We start from the raw sequence: 16,134 nt of genomic DNA on the forward strand, positions 1-16,134 counted from the left end.
AATCACTCTGTCCAAAGAGCATCTGCCACAATGCTGGTGCAGCTCCCTTGTTGGCATTTAGTTTTGCTATTCAGGTAAAAAAAACAAGCTATTGTTTTAAAGAAACAAAAGCCCAAAGACTCCTAAGCGTAGGCGGTTTTCTCTCTGTGCTTGCAGGGCCATTGCTTGTTTTCTTTGCCCGGTCCTTCATTGCGGATATGGGCAGGAAAAATATGCACCTGAGAACTAACCAAAATGAAGCAGACCTCCTGAAGATCAGTTGGTGGCGGCTATACGTCTGATAGGCTGCAAACATTGATTGACTGTGGCTTCAGCAGTGGTCAGTCAATGATTCCTTCACCTCAAACTAGGAACGCGAATCACGAGTTTGGTGGGGCAAGAGAACTGTCAATTTGCCTTGATGCTTTTTTTCCTGCCAAAGGTAAACTGGTCCCCCTATCTACCTTTGGTCCTGTATCTGTTTTTAATTAATTAACCTTTTTTTACGGAGCGTGCCAGATAAGTATTAGCGCAATCAATATAATGTTCCTAATCAAAGACCATACTTTTGTGCTTCATTGAGCTAAGTGTGCATAGTTCAACCTGCAATCACAGGTTCTCTTAACCCGTGTTACCCCTGTATCGTGTGTTGATGTCTAGAGATGATCATTGACTAACTTTTATGCTGTGTCTGGTTGGCAGAGTACAGCTGCGGCAGTGAAAGCTATTCGAGACAGCAAAATGAACCTTAATCCAGAAGTAGATGGGACGATAATCAGAGTGCAAGTTCCTCCGTAAGCATTTATTTTTCTACTACTTCTTTAATCAGTCTGTGATGTTAGTTTTGATGACAACATTTCCAATTTAAACAATTTTCTCAATTATTTTCCAGAATGTGTAAATGGCAGTCAGTAGGACACTTGATTGTTGAAGTTACTCTTTCCCTCGTAACTGGTATTATTTTATTTTATGTTCCCTTTTCAACCACATTGAGAGACCTTGTTTTTCTTTTCTGTATGACGGTCTGCATCTTGTATCTGTGTCACAGTGTCACATATTAGATTGAACAATTTATGATTTGGCTTTTTACAGTAGCAGAGATCAGTGCACCAGAAAAAACACACTGTTTCTGTGCAAGTTTGTGGAAGGGAAGCCAAACTAACACAATCAGAATTCGTCTAGGTGCATTGTACTGACACTACGTCTTACTCCATTAACAATGCTTGGCAAGTCCACCTCTAGGGGATTCCCATCTACTTTGACATGTCTGTGGATTTTGACATAGTAAATTATGCCGAGTATAATGTCTGGATCCCTGGCACACGCCCCCCTCCTAACCTTCTGTCCTATACTTCCTGTTGTGTTCGTTCATTCGTTCTCTGAGAGCTCTCCTACAATTTCCCCTTAATTCGCATCCTCCAAAGCAGTCCTTAAGTTTCTCTTCACTTTACAGCTTCTTCCTTTGTGATTACATCTCATTCCGTTCAGTTTTCCTTAATACCCCTTTGAGGACAAACCAAAACTTATTTCTCATCCTCTTCTCACGATCTTGTTTTGTAGGTCTTTGGGTTGCCTAATGCTCAGCAAAGTCAGTGCCATATCCTCACCCAGATCTGAATTCGCTTCACCTGAATTGGTTTTCCTCTCCCCATTGAATTGTAACTTCTACTAGTACTTTAACAGTGAAATGCGATTTGGCCCCTTTTACATCCTGATGCTTATGTTAATCCACTGAATATCTCTGTTGTCCACAAAGGCTCTGATAATAAGGGTGGGATAGCTGTGAGTAGACTGCAATAGTCTGTTCTTATCTCTTCCTCCCTACCTTAGCTTTGCTTCCTATGCCTTTTTAAGCTACTTCTAAGCTCCCCTTACCTGCCCTTTACTGAACCGACTGTAATTAAATTTCATGTGCAAAACGCCCTCTGGCATTTAATGTCCATGCCTCATCCAGACAAATTATCTTTACATCTGTAGCCCCTTTGCACATATCCTGCTTTTATTTGTAAGCTCTCCTGTGCCAGATAGTTGTTTTTTCGCGAATGTTATCAGTACATTGACATTCCCACGCGCTCCACTAAGGCTCCCCTGTATAAGCCTTTCTCCAAAGTTAAACATCTCAAGAACTCGCCATCCTCTCATATGTGGCGGCAAGGCCGTGATGTGCAGCCAGTCGAATCACTTGACCATTCACGGACCATGCCATCTCGTAGCGAGGTCCTGTCCCTTCACTCTGTTGGACTTGATGGTTAATGTCTTAAATACTTTAATGCATGTGCACTACAGTCTCCACCCGATGTACAGTATTTCTTAGAAATATTAAATGAAACCAATAAATACCAACTCACAGAATTACAAAATGAAATGTACGAAAACCTTGATATAAGGTTTATAGGATCAGGTTCTGTGATAAATCCATACCTTTGTTACTCTTAGCTCATCAAGCTATACAATTGGCTGGTGCGAACGCTCAATAAGTTACATGTTTGCTGCTGTTATATACATATGTTGTACAGTTTGAAGGTTTAAAAATCTCGACGTTCTGCACAGCCATTCCTCCTCCCAGATGATTAAGTGAATAACAATGACAAATTGAAAATTGATGACCTCCTCGCTTCCCTACCCCGACTATCCGAGGATGTTTCCTCTGGAGGAAGTTTAAGTCCTCAGCCTAGGGTGCGATCAGTAGAGTTGGTTTCTCTTGGTCCTGTCACTGTGGAGGAAGCTATCACAGTCTTGACGACCATGAAAAGTGGTTCTCCGAAAGACCCTGCACCCATGAAATATCTGAGGCAGGTAGCCCCTACCATCGGCGGCCTAGTGACGGATCTTATAAACCTGTCTCTCACCCAAGGAGTGGTACCCCCCAGTTGGAAAGGAGCGGTTGTTAAGGCTCTTTTGAAGAAGCCTAACCTGGACCCAGCCGACCTTGCAAACTTTAGGCCCATTTCCCTGCTCCCCGGCCTTAGTAAGGTGGCGGAGAAGCTGGTGAATAGCCGCCTATCGGGCTTTTTGGAGGCCAACTCCCTTCTGGGCGATTCCCAAACGGGCTTCCGCCCCGGTCAGGGGACCGACACTGCCCTGCTGGCAGTCGTGGAGAATGCTAGGAGCATTTTGGATTCAGGGGGATCGGTGGCAGTGATCCTCCTGGACCTCAGTGCTGCATTCGACACCGTAGACCATCAGGTGCTTCTCCAACGGCTGTCGTGGGGTGGGGGTCTCTGGGATGGCCCTCAAGTGGTTTGCTTCCTTTTTGGAAGGCTGGACATTTGAGGTGTGGGAAGGCCACGAGAAATAACCCGCAGTACCTCTCCAGTGTGGTGTGCCACAGGGCTCTTCGTTGAGCCCTACCTTATTTAACGTTTATATGGCCCCTCTGGAGAGTGTGGTACTGCCGCTGGGTATCAAGATCATCAGTTATGCTGATGATACTCAGCTGGTGGTAGGCCTTTCCCAGTCGGCTTACCAACCCGACCGGCTGCACACGTGTCTGGATAAGATCTTCACGTGGATGTGCAGCTCAGCCCTCAAGCTGAACGGCTCCAAAACGGAACTGATGCTGCTGGGGAATTCCTCTCCATCTTTATCTCCTAGCAGCTGGCCCGACTGCCTGGGACCGGTACCCACCCCCAAGCAGGAGATCAAGAGCCTGAGGGTGTGGCTCGAGCAGGACCTTTCCTTCAAAACGCACGCAAAAAAGACCCCAGATGTGTGTTTTGGCCTGCTCCGGTCGGCCCGGAAGATTCTACCCCTCCTCCCAGTGGCCTCTAGGAGGTTACTCATTCAGGGGCTTATCATCTCGCGGTTGGATTTTAGAAACGCGTTATTTCTGGGTGCTCCAGAATTCACCCTGAATAAACTGCAGCAAGTGCAGAACGCGGCCGCCAGGCTCCTGACGGGTCTTCCTAGGCGTCAGTCCGCTCGTCCTGCTTTGAAGGCGTTACATTGGCTCCCTGTTAGAGAGAGGGTGAAATTTAAGGCACTCTGTATCGCCCACAAAATTCTGCAGGGGAAAGGCCCACCTATCCTGGGGGATATGGTTCAGCCTTACAAGGCCTCCCTCTCCCTTCGTTCTGACCATCAACACCTGCTGCAGGTTTGGAGGGTGAGGAAGGCAAGAACCGGTGGCAGAAGGTTCTCCATTAATGTGGCCACCTTGTGGAACTCCCTCCCTCTACACTTACGCTCGGAAGCGAGTTTTCTACGGTTCCGCAAACTCTTAAAAACTTATCTATTTCCTGTCTAGTTCTTGTGCCTATGGTGGTAGCGTATCTCTCTGGTTGAGCGCGGGGATGCCCAAGGGTAACCAGGCGCTATATAAAACTCGATAATAATAATCGATAATAATTATAAAAATAGTATATACTCTGCTGTATGAAAAACATTTTATGAAAGCTCTATACAAATCATGCATTAGAATTATACAGCATGGTAACATTTATTGCCAATATCTTGAAGCCAGGCCAGGCTAGTTCAAGAACTATCGATATTTCAATTATTACTGTGAAATAAAAGTTGGAGAATGAACGTGGCTAGCTTGTGAGGTGTTTTCAAATTAAATGTGTATTCATGCTTGTAAGCCCAGTTCCAAAATGGGGTCCGATTGGTCCGTTGTAGGTCTGGTTAATAATAGCGTATGCTGTGTTGGAAGACCTCATGTCTTCAGTTCTTCCAAAAAGTGCACAGTAAGAAGTACAGCGAGAGAGTTAGCCTTGTATCCACTTCCTTGAGTTATTGGCTTCACTGTATTCTTCATAGTTAACTATTGTCTGGACAGACTGTCCATCAAAGCCATGGATTGTTATGTTGTCCCATTTGTGTTGTCAATAGGTTTTAGTGATTCAGCATCAAATATCCGGTTGTCAGACTAGGGCTAGTGTGTGCTATTTGATATATTTACTTTGCTGACAGAATGGCATTTTAATTTCTAGTTTAGGAATTGAGTTATACTTGGATACCTTAGTCATGAGGCAAATGCACAGTACTTTGTACTAACCTCCAAAATTTATTTGTTTCACTTTGCTTTCCTGAAAACATGTTGGATTTAAAGCTCTTTTTTTGTTCACGAAGTATTGCATTATAAAACTGATTTAACACTTACTACACATATGTGGGGTGCTGAAGCACTATCCTATAGGGGTAGCACGCTACACCATGTAGTGTGTGTGTGTATTTGGACAGATGTTGTCTGGTTTTGATCCTATGTTAGAAGTTCTTCCTTGTGATACTCAATGACCACTGAGATGTGGTTATTGTGTTATGTCATGCAGCACTTAGAAGTGTGATGGATGCTTGCAGTTTGGGATTTTCAGAAACCTGGCAGCTTTCATCATCTTCTCAGGTGCCTTTATGGCTTTTCTTATGGTCACAATCGACTAAGTTGGTTACTGTACAGGGTTGTCGGTTATGATCACTTTTGTTTGTTTATGGTCCTGAGCATGCATATGTTGGAGAAGAGACAGTCAGGAGTCTACTGCTTTGCTACAGTCATCCCTCATATGATTGTCATTGTGAAAAGTCAAGAAGCTGTCATAGTATGTAGTTAGTTGGAATTGTAGTTAGTACTGTATACTCAAATTAGCCCTCAGGTGGCCCAAGTATACTTCAGATCCCATGCCTGTTCAGGTGGTGATGGGTGGTTTGTTGCTATGGACTAGTACTGCATTTAGTGACGGGCATGACCTGGAGCTTTTCTGTCTTATTTGAGTATAGAAGGCCCAAGCAGTATGAGGGAATTTTTATGCAGAGTTTTTGAATTTCAATCGTCTTCATGACTCCTGAGTTTTATAGTATTAGTGATGGCAGGTAGGGTTATGTATGAATTTACATAACGATGTAATACCCATGATAGACACAGGTCATCCCTTCATAACATACCTGGACATCAAAAGTTGGTACAGTGTTTGCCAACATGATGAGAGTGGGATGGTCAGGTATTCTATATCTGTAGATTGCCCTTGAAAGAGTAATTGTTGTTTCAGATTCTATCTCTGGGTTATGGGTTGGTGTAGTTATCTTAGAAACAGCCATGTTCTCACCTCCCTTTCGAACTGTAAATGCTTATGAATACTTCAAATCTTGGCTGATCGAGAGTTCCAGAAGGTAGTGTTTTGTAGTGAAAAAGTGGGGCTTCAAATGGGTCTATGATGGTAAAGCCGTACAGTGATCTGTAGTGCAACCCTTGAGGGCTATATCGTATTTTTCTTATGTTGCTTAAATTGAACTTGTACTATAGTGGTCATTATTCTTGAGAATCTCTATGGATGATGCAAAATGCCTTGAACATTAGTCATCTAGCTTCAGGTAGATACTAATGTGCTTGCACCACAGGTATCATGCATTCTGTGAGGTAAAGGGGAGAGGATGTCTTGCTGCGGTGTTTTGGATTAGTTATGTTTTGCATATGATGAAATTGAGCTGTAGATTGTTATTCATTATCAGTGCATTTACGGCATGGAGGAAGACACCAATTCTTGACTTGTAGTAGTCTTCTCAGCCATCTGTTTCTTGAAGTATTTATGTATCAACTGCTTTGCTGAAACAGGTGAGGTTGAATGATCGAAGCCCTTCTGGCAAAGGAGTTAGTTAACTTGAGAAGTGATATGATGGATCCTTGAGGAACGCCACAATGTTGGGTGTGAGGGGCACATGCTGAAAGGTGGTTGGTATACCACACTTTGTATATCTTTGAGCCATAGGCAATCCATTTCAGAGCATTTTCATGTATTCCGAAATGGTGGAGTCTTTGTAGTAGCGAATGGTAGTGGACATTGTCAGATGCCACTGATAAGTCAAGAAAAATAAAGCGGCTACTCGGTTCTTGTCCACTATGAGTTTTAGATCATTCCATATAGATACAAGGCCTGGCTCTGTTCATCTCACTCATCTGAATCCTAATTGTTGAATTTCCATTAAGTTATTTTACGCAGTAAACTTGTAAATCTCAGTAAAAACTGCTCTTTCAAATATTTTATTGAGGAATGGGCCATTAGATATTGGTTTGTAGTTTGCTAGATTGGACGGGTCCACTTGGAGGGGTGGTCTAAAGTTGGAGGTTTGCAATAGGAGCAGGAAAGAGTCTAGTTGCAGACACTTGTTGAGTAAGCTTCTAACTACCTCCCCTATGCAGGATATATTTGAAGATTATATTCGGTGCTTGGTCTGAAGGTGATCCTGGTGGTCTGCTTGTGATGGTAATGTCTTTAAATTGTTTTTTTTTTATGGTATTGAAAGTATTAAGAGGCAGAGGTTTAGTATTATCCCTCTCTGTTTTGGTTGAGTCGGGTGCATGGAGAGTGTTCACTGTGTTCTCATTAAGGTAATGTTCTCTTTTGTCAGGTTTTGAGATCAGTTTCATAGGAACTTTATCATAGAAGCTTCAATCTTGTTGAGTTCCTTAAATTGAGAGTCAATTTTGCTGACGGGGTAGTATTGATTTTTGTGGTTCTTATAGCTGTTTTATTATTAGTTTAGTATTATTTTGTCTTTTTCATCCCTAGATTTTCACAATGTTTGTTGTAGTAGGCCATTCTTTTGATGTTGTTAATTTCTCTGGTTTTCATTTATGGTTAACTTATGACGAGGTCTCCTAGTAGTGTCTTATTTTGTAATATAGTGGAGAACCAGTTGCAGAAGGTCTGTTTCTCTTGAGATTGCATATTTATCAGAATTCCTTTCAGATGAGAGTGGAGTGTAATGATGCCTAGTTTTTTTCATTGGCTCTATGTTGTTGCCTTCTTTGCAGTGTTGTTGTTGGTGGGTATGTTGATTATGAAAGTGATGATGTTGTGATCGCTCTAGATTCTTGGAAGTAGTTAGTCACTGTGGTCTTCCCTGGGGTGGCTCAGGTAGATTAGGGAAAGGTGGCATGGAGGGCACAGGGCTGCTATGGTGGTTTAGTGGGGGATGTGGTTGGGTGTTGGGAGCAGATATGACATCCAATGTGTTGGTGCGCCAAATACATTTGCTGGGTGGTAGTCTATATATTAAAAGCAAAGAGAGAAACTGGTATGAGATGTTTTTTCTCCTTGCAGATTTGGAGGTGGGTTAAACCTGAGGTGACTTTCTGGCTAGGCAATTTTGTGTAATGGTAGTCTAGTACTTTGTCAGGGGTGGCTCCACCGCTAAGGCGATGGAGAGTCGCCCTACTGCTCTCAGAGTAGGAAAAAAGAGAAATTAAATTATCATAACATCGTTATTATCATTTCATTTTTCTTAACTAAGGGGCTGGGCTAAGACCGGAATGGTTTTGGAGCCTTAGAGGAGTGGTTTGAGCACAATCAGTGCATGTGACTGTTTGACCGGACATCTTGGGACGGCTGTACAGTCAGGCACACCTTGCATATTCTCCACTGTGCTGTAATACACAGTTTGGGTGGAGAACATGCACAGGCTCCCAGTCTCCTTCTGAGCGCAAAGCCATGGCGCTCAGACCAATTGTTTTGGTTTAGGGGAGCCTGTGTGCTTGCTGTTTCCGGGACACGCCAGGAAGAAAAGCAAAGATGGAAGAAAGACCGCGGCCATGAGGAGGTACATTTTTTTTTTCTTTGTTCCCCCCCACTCATTTGACTTTGTTCGCGTTAGGTAAAACATCTGGGACATTAGGTGCCTTATTGAGAACAAAGGCGGGATGAAATTGCCTATCTTTGAACTCCAATAAAAAATTATGACACAAAGGTGATTTCGATTCACACTCCTGCCAGTTGCTGTTGTGGCAAATGCAGTCCCTGAGCTGGTTAATAAAGTATCTTAATTGAGCCTGTCCTTTCTACTCGAGCATCATTACAACAACTTGCTGATGACAGGTCCAGAGGAGCAGGAGACTTACGAACATGTTGAGTGCTACAGTACAAAGTCATTTGTTTGGTGGTGAAGAAGAAGGGCCAAAGTGTGCATGCTAGAAGCTGTGTTGTAAGGAGCTGAAAAGAATAGATTGTGAGGAAAGCTGTGAGGGATGCAAGGTCAGGATTGATGGATGGATGCAATATTACAGGGTGTTTTTGACAAAATGTTTGAAAGGGAAGCTTCTAAAAGTGAAGTAAAAAAATGTCAGCGAAAGAAGATTACTCAAAAGGATTTCAAGTGAGTTAAGGTGCAAGATAGTAGAGTGTGGCTCTTGATTGACGTATCATTGTGATATGGATTGTAAATGGGTCAAAGTCAAATGAGAATGGACAAATAAGAGAGGCAAGAAATTTAATGTGTGGAATTTATTTACAGAAGTGAAAATTGTGTTGGACGGGAGCGTGCTGGTAGCAACAGAGGTGTATAGGTGTGGTGAGGAATATGTAAATGCTGATCTCGTTAAATACATAGTGGTGAGCAGTGCAATTAGTACTAATATGCATGTTACAGAGTAGTGACTCAATGATATGTTCAAGTCAGATTTTTGATAGTATTCGAAGCAGAACCCGGTTTGTAAAGAAATCGAATTGTTTTTATTGATACCAATATTTTTTTGTTTTATTTCATTAAGTAGAGGATGTGTTGTATGTATGTATGTATGTATAGGCATTTATATAGCGCACTACTTACCCGGAGGGTCCCAAGGCGCTTCGACCGCTGCGAAACCCTTCCTGGCTTTCCCTGAGAGATGGTCCCTTAATGGGTATCTCCAGGGTGAGACCAGGCATCCCCGGCGGTCTGGTGGGGCCGTTAGTGAAGATGAGGCAAGCTAATGCCCAGAGTTGCCGAGTGTGATCACTGATCAGAGTGGGCACCGAGGCGAGAGAATTATCGAGTCCGCTGACCCTGGTCCAGAAACCTGCCGCGCCGGGAATCGAACCCTGGTCCCGGGCCGTCCTCTGCTCTCGGGTCTGCCGCCTCTAACCAGTGAGCCACACTGGTTAGAGGCTGTGTGTTCTTTTATGGACTTTTATGTTGTTACTTTACACTGTGCAAACAGGGTCCATTTCTCAGGGTTGTTGCATAAGGTACTGTATTCCAGATGATCCTGTTTCCTGCATCATCATGACACCACATGCTTTGATGATTCAATATGAATGTTACCGCAGGCCTCGAGAAATATACTCGCTGTGTGATTGTATTGTATCAGGGTGAGCTATTGTTAGGGCCACTGGCCGTTCTGGAAACCTGATAAACAGAAAGTGAATGTAGCTGTAAAGATGCCTTTAAATCTTGTTTTTAACCTGTCACATTTGCTGTGTGTTCAGAGACAGAGTTCAAATGTCCGCTTATGTGTTCTTACAACCTGCTGCTTCTTTTATTCTGGTGGTTGGTGTTTATATTTTTATCTCTGAATGCAAAGTTAAAGGATTTTGTAAAGTGAACTGTCTGACAGTGGTGCTGTACAAAGAGGGTGAAATGGAAAGCTGTAGGGCGTCAGGATTGTTTTCCTAGCACACAACATATAAATAGCTCTGTGCAAATATTTCAAAATATATTGCAGTACTTATTAAAAAACATTTTTGAACTGTCTGTGATTGAAAAAAAAAGATTTTAATGGGATAGAACTCTTTACTTAATGATGCGCAAATGACAAATATTTTAGCTGACACGCGATTTCCCCAGATTGGCGTTTATACACTGTATAGTTTTATCAGTAAAACTGCATGTTAGTGGGGAAGTTTGTGGCCATTTCAATAAAAAATGTGTTGTTTGTAAATGAAAGTGTGCTGTCGCATCATGTTTCAGTAATCTATTTGTTACAAGTAAATTTGTAAACATGAACTGGAAAAGATTCCTGCCTCCGCCTTGATAACCATGCTATTAGTGACCTTGGAGGCAAGTCAGGGATTATGTGTACCCTATCAGTGAGCTAGATTCCTATCGTACACTGAGCAAAATTTAAGTGACTTAAATCTTAGGTTTTTTTTTGTAGAGCAGAAATGCTAATCTCGCGTAGCAGGTGCTTTCATATGTGATAATGAAGAATAAGGCGGCTCTGTAAAATAAAATATTTGCCTAGGATCCCACATTTTGAAACCAGTTTATGGGTCAAGTACGTTGCTTTTGGACTTGGTTTTCTTTTGGTGATCGTTATCTTCGTGATAATTGGATAGACTTTAATGCATTATGCTCCACTTGTCATGTTAATATTTAAATATACATACCATTGTATGCCTTAGTTAAATAAAATGTGCTAGGAAATGGTTTCTTTAAATGCTAGACTAGTATCCATTATAGAAGAGCAGGCAGAGATGAGCCTCTTTTGACTCAATTCTGCAGTCTGATTCATATGGTAGTCTGTTCTACCGAACCGCCGGAGTTGGACCAAAACACTGATCAATTAAGAAGGACCGGCTTGTGCTCTTCTTTTTCTCGCTGGTTTATGGAAGAAACCTACTCGGGCGTTGGATGGGGTCCTGCCTTCAGACTATGACACTTACAATGTAATCACTTCAAAAGTGCACTTCCACAAAAAAATAATGTATTCAGAATTGTGATAAAAAAAAGTTTTAAAAAAAAAGATATATATATATATATTTATTTAGAATTTAAACCCCTTTAAAACTGTGAAGGAGAGAGGAGAAAAATAGGGTGTTGTGTGGGTTCTACCTTAAATAAAAAGATAGTATAAAATAGCAATTAACAACCAACAGAATCTGAAGAGTTCGGGAACAAAGTGAAAGGACAGAAAAGAACCAAGGGTGAAAGAGGAGAAAAATAGTCTTTGGGGTTACCCCTATCTTTTACTAAAAAAGGGAGAATTAAAAACAAAGACCAAAAAAACCCAAATAGGCTGAAGGAAAGAACACAGTACAGGGAACTGTTTGAAGTTGTGAAAATGTAAATATAAAATAATTTAAAAAATTGATAAGTAAAAATGTAAAGTGATACAACATTGAACTGTTAAGTGTGAAATAGTGAGGTGCATTTATTATATGGTACTAGTGGAACCCATAGACTTATGGAGATACCTTGTTGCCCCATGAAAAAGTGACCCTTGACTATTAATGTCCCATTGTTTATTAACTCGTTAAAAAATCTATAAACTGGTATGGTAATTACAAATTCCCACACACTTGCAAGATGTAAGACAGAAATGACTTTGCATACATGCCTATATGTGCTCTTATATTATGTCTTTGTTTTTTCTTTTTAAGAGTCACAAGAGAACACAGAGAGAACCTAGCAAAACTTGGCAAACAAATTACCAATAAGGCTAAGGATTCCCTGAGGAGAGTTCGATCAAACGCTGTTATTGAAATTAGGAAATCTAAGAACAGTGTTTCAGAAGACACCATAAAGCTTTTAGAAAAACAGGTATTTATTTTCCCTCGAGACTGAAAGATATGAGTAATAATTCATGTATGTTCTCCTTTCCTGTTTATGCGATTAGTATTGTTTCTCTAGTTGAAATGTGCCACTCCAATAGCGCTGGACACCATACCCTCTGTAAGTCACCAAACACTGTTTGATTTATCAGTCTTTCTCCTTACTGTTCCCAGTTTGTGATTTCCACCAAATGTGCATATTCTCTAGTTCATATGTAACAAGAACTGAATATTTTTAGGAATACCATACTAGGTACAACATTAGATAACATTTTAAAAAGGGATAAGTCCATGGAAAGAAACAGTGCATATAAGAGTTTGGAAATCCAGTCTAGACTAACTGGATGAGATTGTGTCCCTCGAGGTAAGAGCAGAAGAAACAGTAAAGCAGCAGAGCTTGTTATGGACTTCAGACAGGGTAGGGGCAGTTACACTGGAAATTACAATGACAGAGTAGTAGGAGCTGACTGCAAGTAAAGCTCTTGACCAGAACAGCCAGAGTGAGAGCTCTAGAGACTCAAAAAGAAGGCTTCTTCTTAGGCACTTTCGGAGGATGAGCTCATATAATGTCAAGGAGGGACTCTGTGTCAGTGATCAGAAAATTAGAGGGGAAGCAACAATAGGTGAGACTTTGAAGATGATGGCAATGCTGTCTAAGTGCCTGCAAGTCCGTAAAGATAATTAATGGAAGCCTTGGGTGTTTTTGGCAAGGAAAGGGTATTTTGAAGGTATAAGTCCTTTTTCAAAAATAAAAAAGTATTCTAAAAACAAATGATGAAAGGGCCATGTAGTACCACAATGTAAACATGCCACGTTCACTAGTAGGCAGATGTAGTAAGATGTTGACTGGAGTGGCAGAAACGTTTTGGAGACAAAATGTTTGAAGGCAAGGGAAGGGGCTTACACAATTACTGTTGTGTTAGGCACAAAGACATCTCATAAAACATCATGAAACTGGAGGTGGCGAATGGGTTAGAGGAGCGATGAATCTTAAGGAAAGACTCCAGGTTGAGCTGGAATGCTGCAGGGTAGGCATGATTGAAGTTCAGAACTCAAGATGTGGGCAGTGGTGATAAGGGCACGGGCAGATTAGCATAAGATAAACAAGGTGGTAACCCCTTGAGACACTAAAGGTATTTTGCAGTTTGCCATGCTGATTTACTGCAAATTCCGTTTTTTATGTGATCGTTTGTCTCACTACACAGCACTTTAACAGTGAACCCAACAGCAACATAATTAAAATGCTTAAAAGAGGTGGAATAAAATCTGCTCTCCCCAATTACCTTGCTTATTCGACTTTGAATTTGGTGTTGTTGAAATTGTTATCTTCAGGGTTGAATTTGTGTTCTGTACGGTGTAACATATACTTTCCAAGCAACAGTGATGCAAAAATTAATTGTCATGTTTTTAGTTTTTGTCTTATTCTTTCTCTGATATCAATCCGCATTCAGTAAGATTTTGTGGACAGAAGGCATGCATTCTCCAAAAGATACCATACAAGGGATGCAGCTCCAGCGAAGGTCTTGGTACCATTTGCAGGGGTTCAGAATTAGATTCTCCAGATTTTTGGGAGGGAGTGGATCTACACCGGTGGTGAGAGATGTGATGACATTTGTTGCATTTCTGCACTTCGGATACATGCGGATGAGGAAGAGTGAGAAACACGAACATAAGCAACTGGTGTAGTTTAGCCTAGAGATTAAGGCGTTGACTATCTTCATCCTGTTATGGGAAGATTAGGAGGAGACAGAAACAACAGCTGATTGCGTGATTGAGATGAGAAGATGAGTAAAGTCGCAGGGATACCCAAGAGGAGCATGGGTGAAAATAAAACGGACGGACAACGGTAAACAAATGCGGATTTGTTATGCTAAACTTGTGGACGTTTAGCATTTTAAGCGTGATTCATGTGCTTCAAGATTTCAAGGAAATTCACTTCACTAAAGTAGCCTGGCTGTAGAAAAGTAAGGAAATTACCGAATGCTCATCTCTCTCGATTTTCACTCTGTTTCAGACAATAGGATACTTCCACGGATATTGTGTTGTAGCAGTGGTAGATTTATATAGATACCTAAATATAGGAGTTTTGGGGACTCGAGGAAGCCTTCGGAGTGATAACCTTTCAGGACTGTACCACTTGGCCACATTACGGTTTTCCCTGCATCACGCCAGCACATACAGGTATTATACCATCAACCTGTGGAATACCTACCCGTTCCAATGAACTCTGGGAGTTGCAGTCCACAACTGATGCAACTGAGGTATCTGGGTGGAGCGTGTTCCCTCCAATGGGAAAGATGCAGGTCATTGAAAAGCGAGGGTGTGGAAGCAACCTGATCACAACGGCATCCGACGAAGGCCATGGAGGCCGAAATGCATTATGCCTAATTCAGTCCGAATAAAGAAGCTTCCTGTTGTTAACCCCTTGTGTGGTCTCTGCTTCTCAAAAGGGAGGAGGTGTACGGTGATACCTAAATATAGATGTAACAATTTTAAAGATTGGTTTGTGTGTGTTGACTGTACTAGTGTGGTTCTGCATTGATATGCAGTAAGAACAACCTTATTTCTTTCAAATCGAATATTGGAATATAATACATATATACAGATCTCATGCCAAGTTTAAAAAACTCCAGAAAATATTAACATGCCATGTAGAAATAACACAATCCGTTCTTCCATTGTTGGCACCTTGTTATGTTGGAAATGTTTATATTGCAGTAGTTCAAGAATGGTTGAACCTTTTGATGTTCCAATGCTCTATCTGTTGATCTCTCCATATTTTGTTACACAACATGATCATATGAGGTGTCAACATATAATGCAGTCACTATTGGCTTTAATTATTGTATAAAAGTTTCTAATCCGTAGTCATTCTAAGCAATATACTCTTATTTCTTGGCACAGGTTCAGCAGATGGCAGATGACATCACAACAGAGATGGACAATCATCTAGTGGCAAAAACCAAAGAGCTCTTAGCCTAAAGATTTTAAATGTGTACCGCATAATGACGTCTGGTTCAAATATCAGTTTTTGTTTTGGAATCCTAATGTGGTTCTGGCAGTCTATTTTCAGGCAGCAAATAAAAATCAACGATCCATACTTTGTCACAATTATTGGACTTACTGCGCTATCATGTAATAATACATTTCTATTTTGTAAAATAATCTAAAAGCAATAAATTGTAAAAAGGATTGTAAAAATAAAGTTGAAGTCATATATTTTGAAATTGTTTTCTCTTATGGGTTGTGCCTGCTATTTACTGTATCAAAACACAGAATCATGAAGGTGCGTTCTGGGCAGATCATTTATTTTATATGATTTTCATAAATAAACTTCACCTGTAGAATATGCTATGTCTTTCTGAAAACCAAGCATTCGCCGATTCAAATTTGGATGAAGTATCCATTATGTCATGTAACTTGAAGCTTACATTTTCTGTTTGTTTTCACCCATGCAGAGTACCAATCTTGATGGTGTGATTAATCTTATAATCCATGAAATGAACTATGCTACTCTACCCATTGGTCATAAACTGTCGGTCATTTACCAATAAGAATGGTGAATTAAGCTCTGTCATTCTCCTAAATGGAGACTGTTTTTCTCTCTTCCATCTTTATAATCCAGTCTGCCTGAACTAGCTTCTGGTATTTTCGGCCCACAATTAAGTATTTATGTAGCATAATACAATGTATATATTTAGTTAAAGTTCATGGTGTTGGATCCGCAACCCTAAATTGAGCAGCTTGTGCCCCACCAAAATCATTGGACTGTAACCTACATGCATTGGTTTCCACTTGCAGAACTGATGTCAGCTCCACCATAGAGATATGTTAAATGAATACATCTTCTGTTTTTTGGCAGATATTCTTTTACCACCCATTTTTTAAATTATTCTCTCATTTTCACTAAGTAACAGCG

At 41.1% G+C, this 16,134-nt stretch overlaps 1 protein-coding gene across 3 annotated transcripts in view; it reads left to right on the forward strand.

The window, feature by feature from the left end:
- The window catches only part of MRRF (mitochondrial ribosome recycling factor), a 150,935-nt gene extending 135,369 nt beyond the window's left edge, over window positions 1–15,566 (forward strand). For all 3 annotated transcript variants that reach the window (XM_086921088.1, XM_086921089.1, XM_086921090.1), the window contains 3 exons: window positions 682–773; window positions 12,045–12,204; window positions 15,120–15,566. In XM_086921088.1, the coding sequence (XP_086777214.1) occupies window positions 682–773; window positions 12,045–12,204; window positions 15,120–15,197 (330 nt within the window). In that variant the 3' untranslated portion in view covers window positions 15,198–15,566. The remainder of the gene's footprint in view (window positions 1–681; window positions 774–12,044; window positions 12,205–15,119) is intronic.
- Window positions 15,567–16,134: the final 568 nt, after the last annotated feature.

This window comes from Lissotriton vulgaris, chromosome 5 (assembly GCF_964263255.1).
Source record: "Lissotriton vulgaris chromosome 5, aLisVul1.2, whole genome shotgun sequence".
In the NCBI taxonomy this organism is placed as follows: Eukaryota; Metazoa; Chordata; class Amphibia; order Caudata; family Salamandridae; genus Lissotriton; species Lissotriton vulgaris.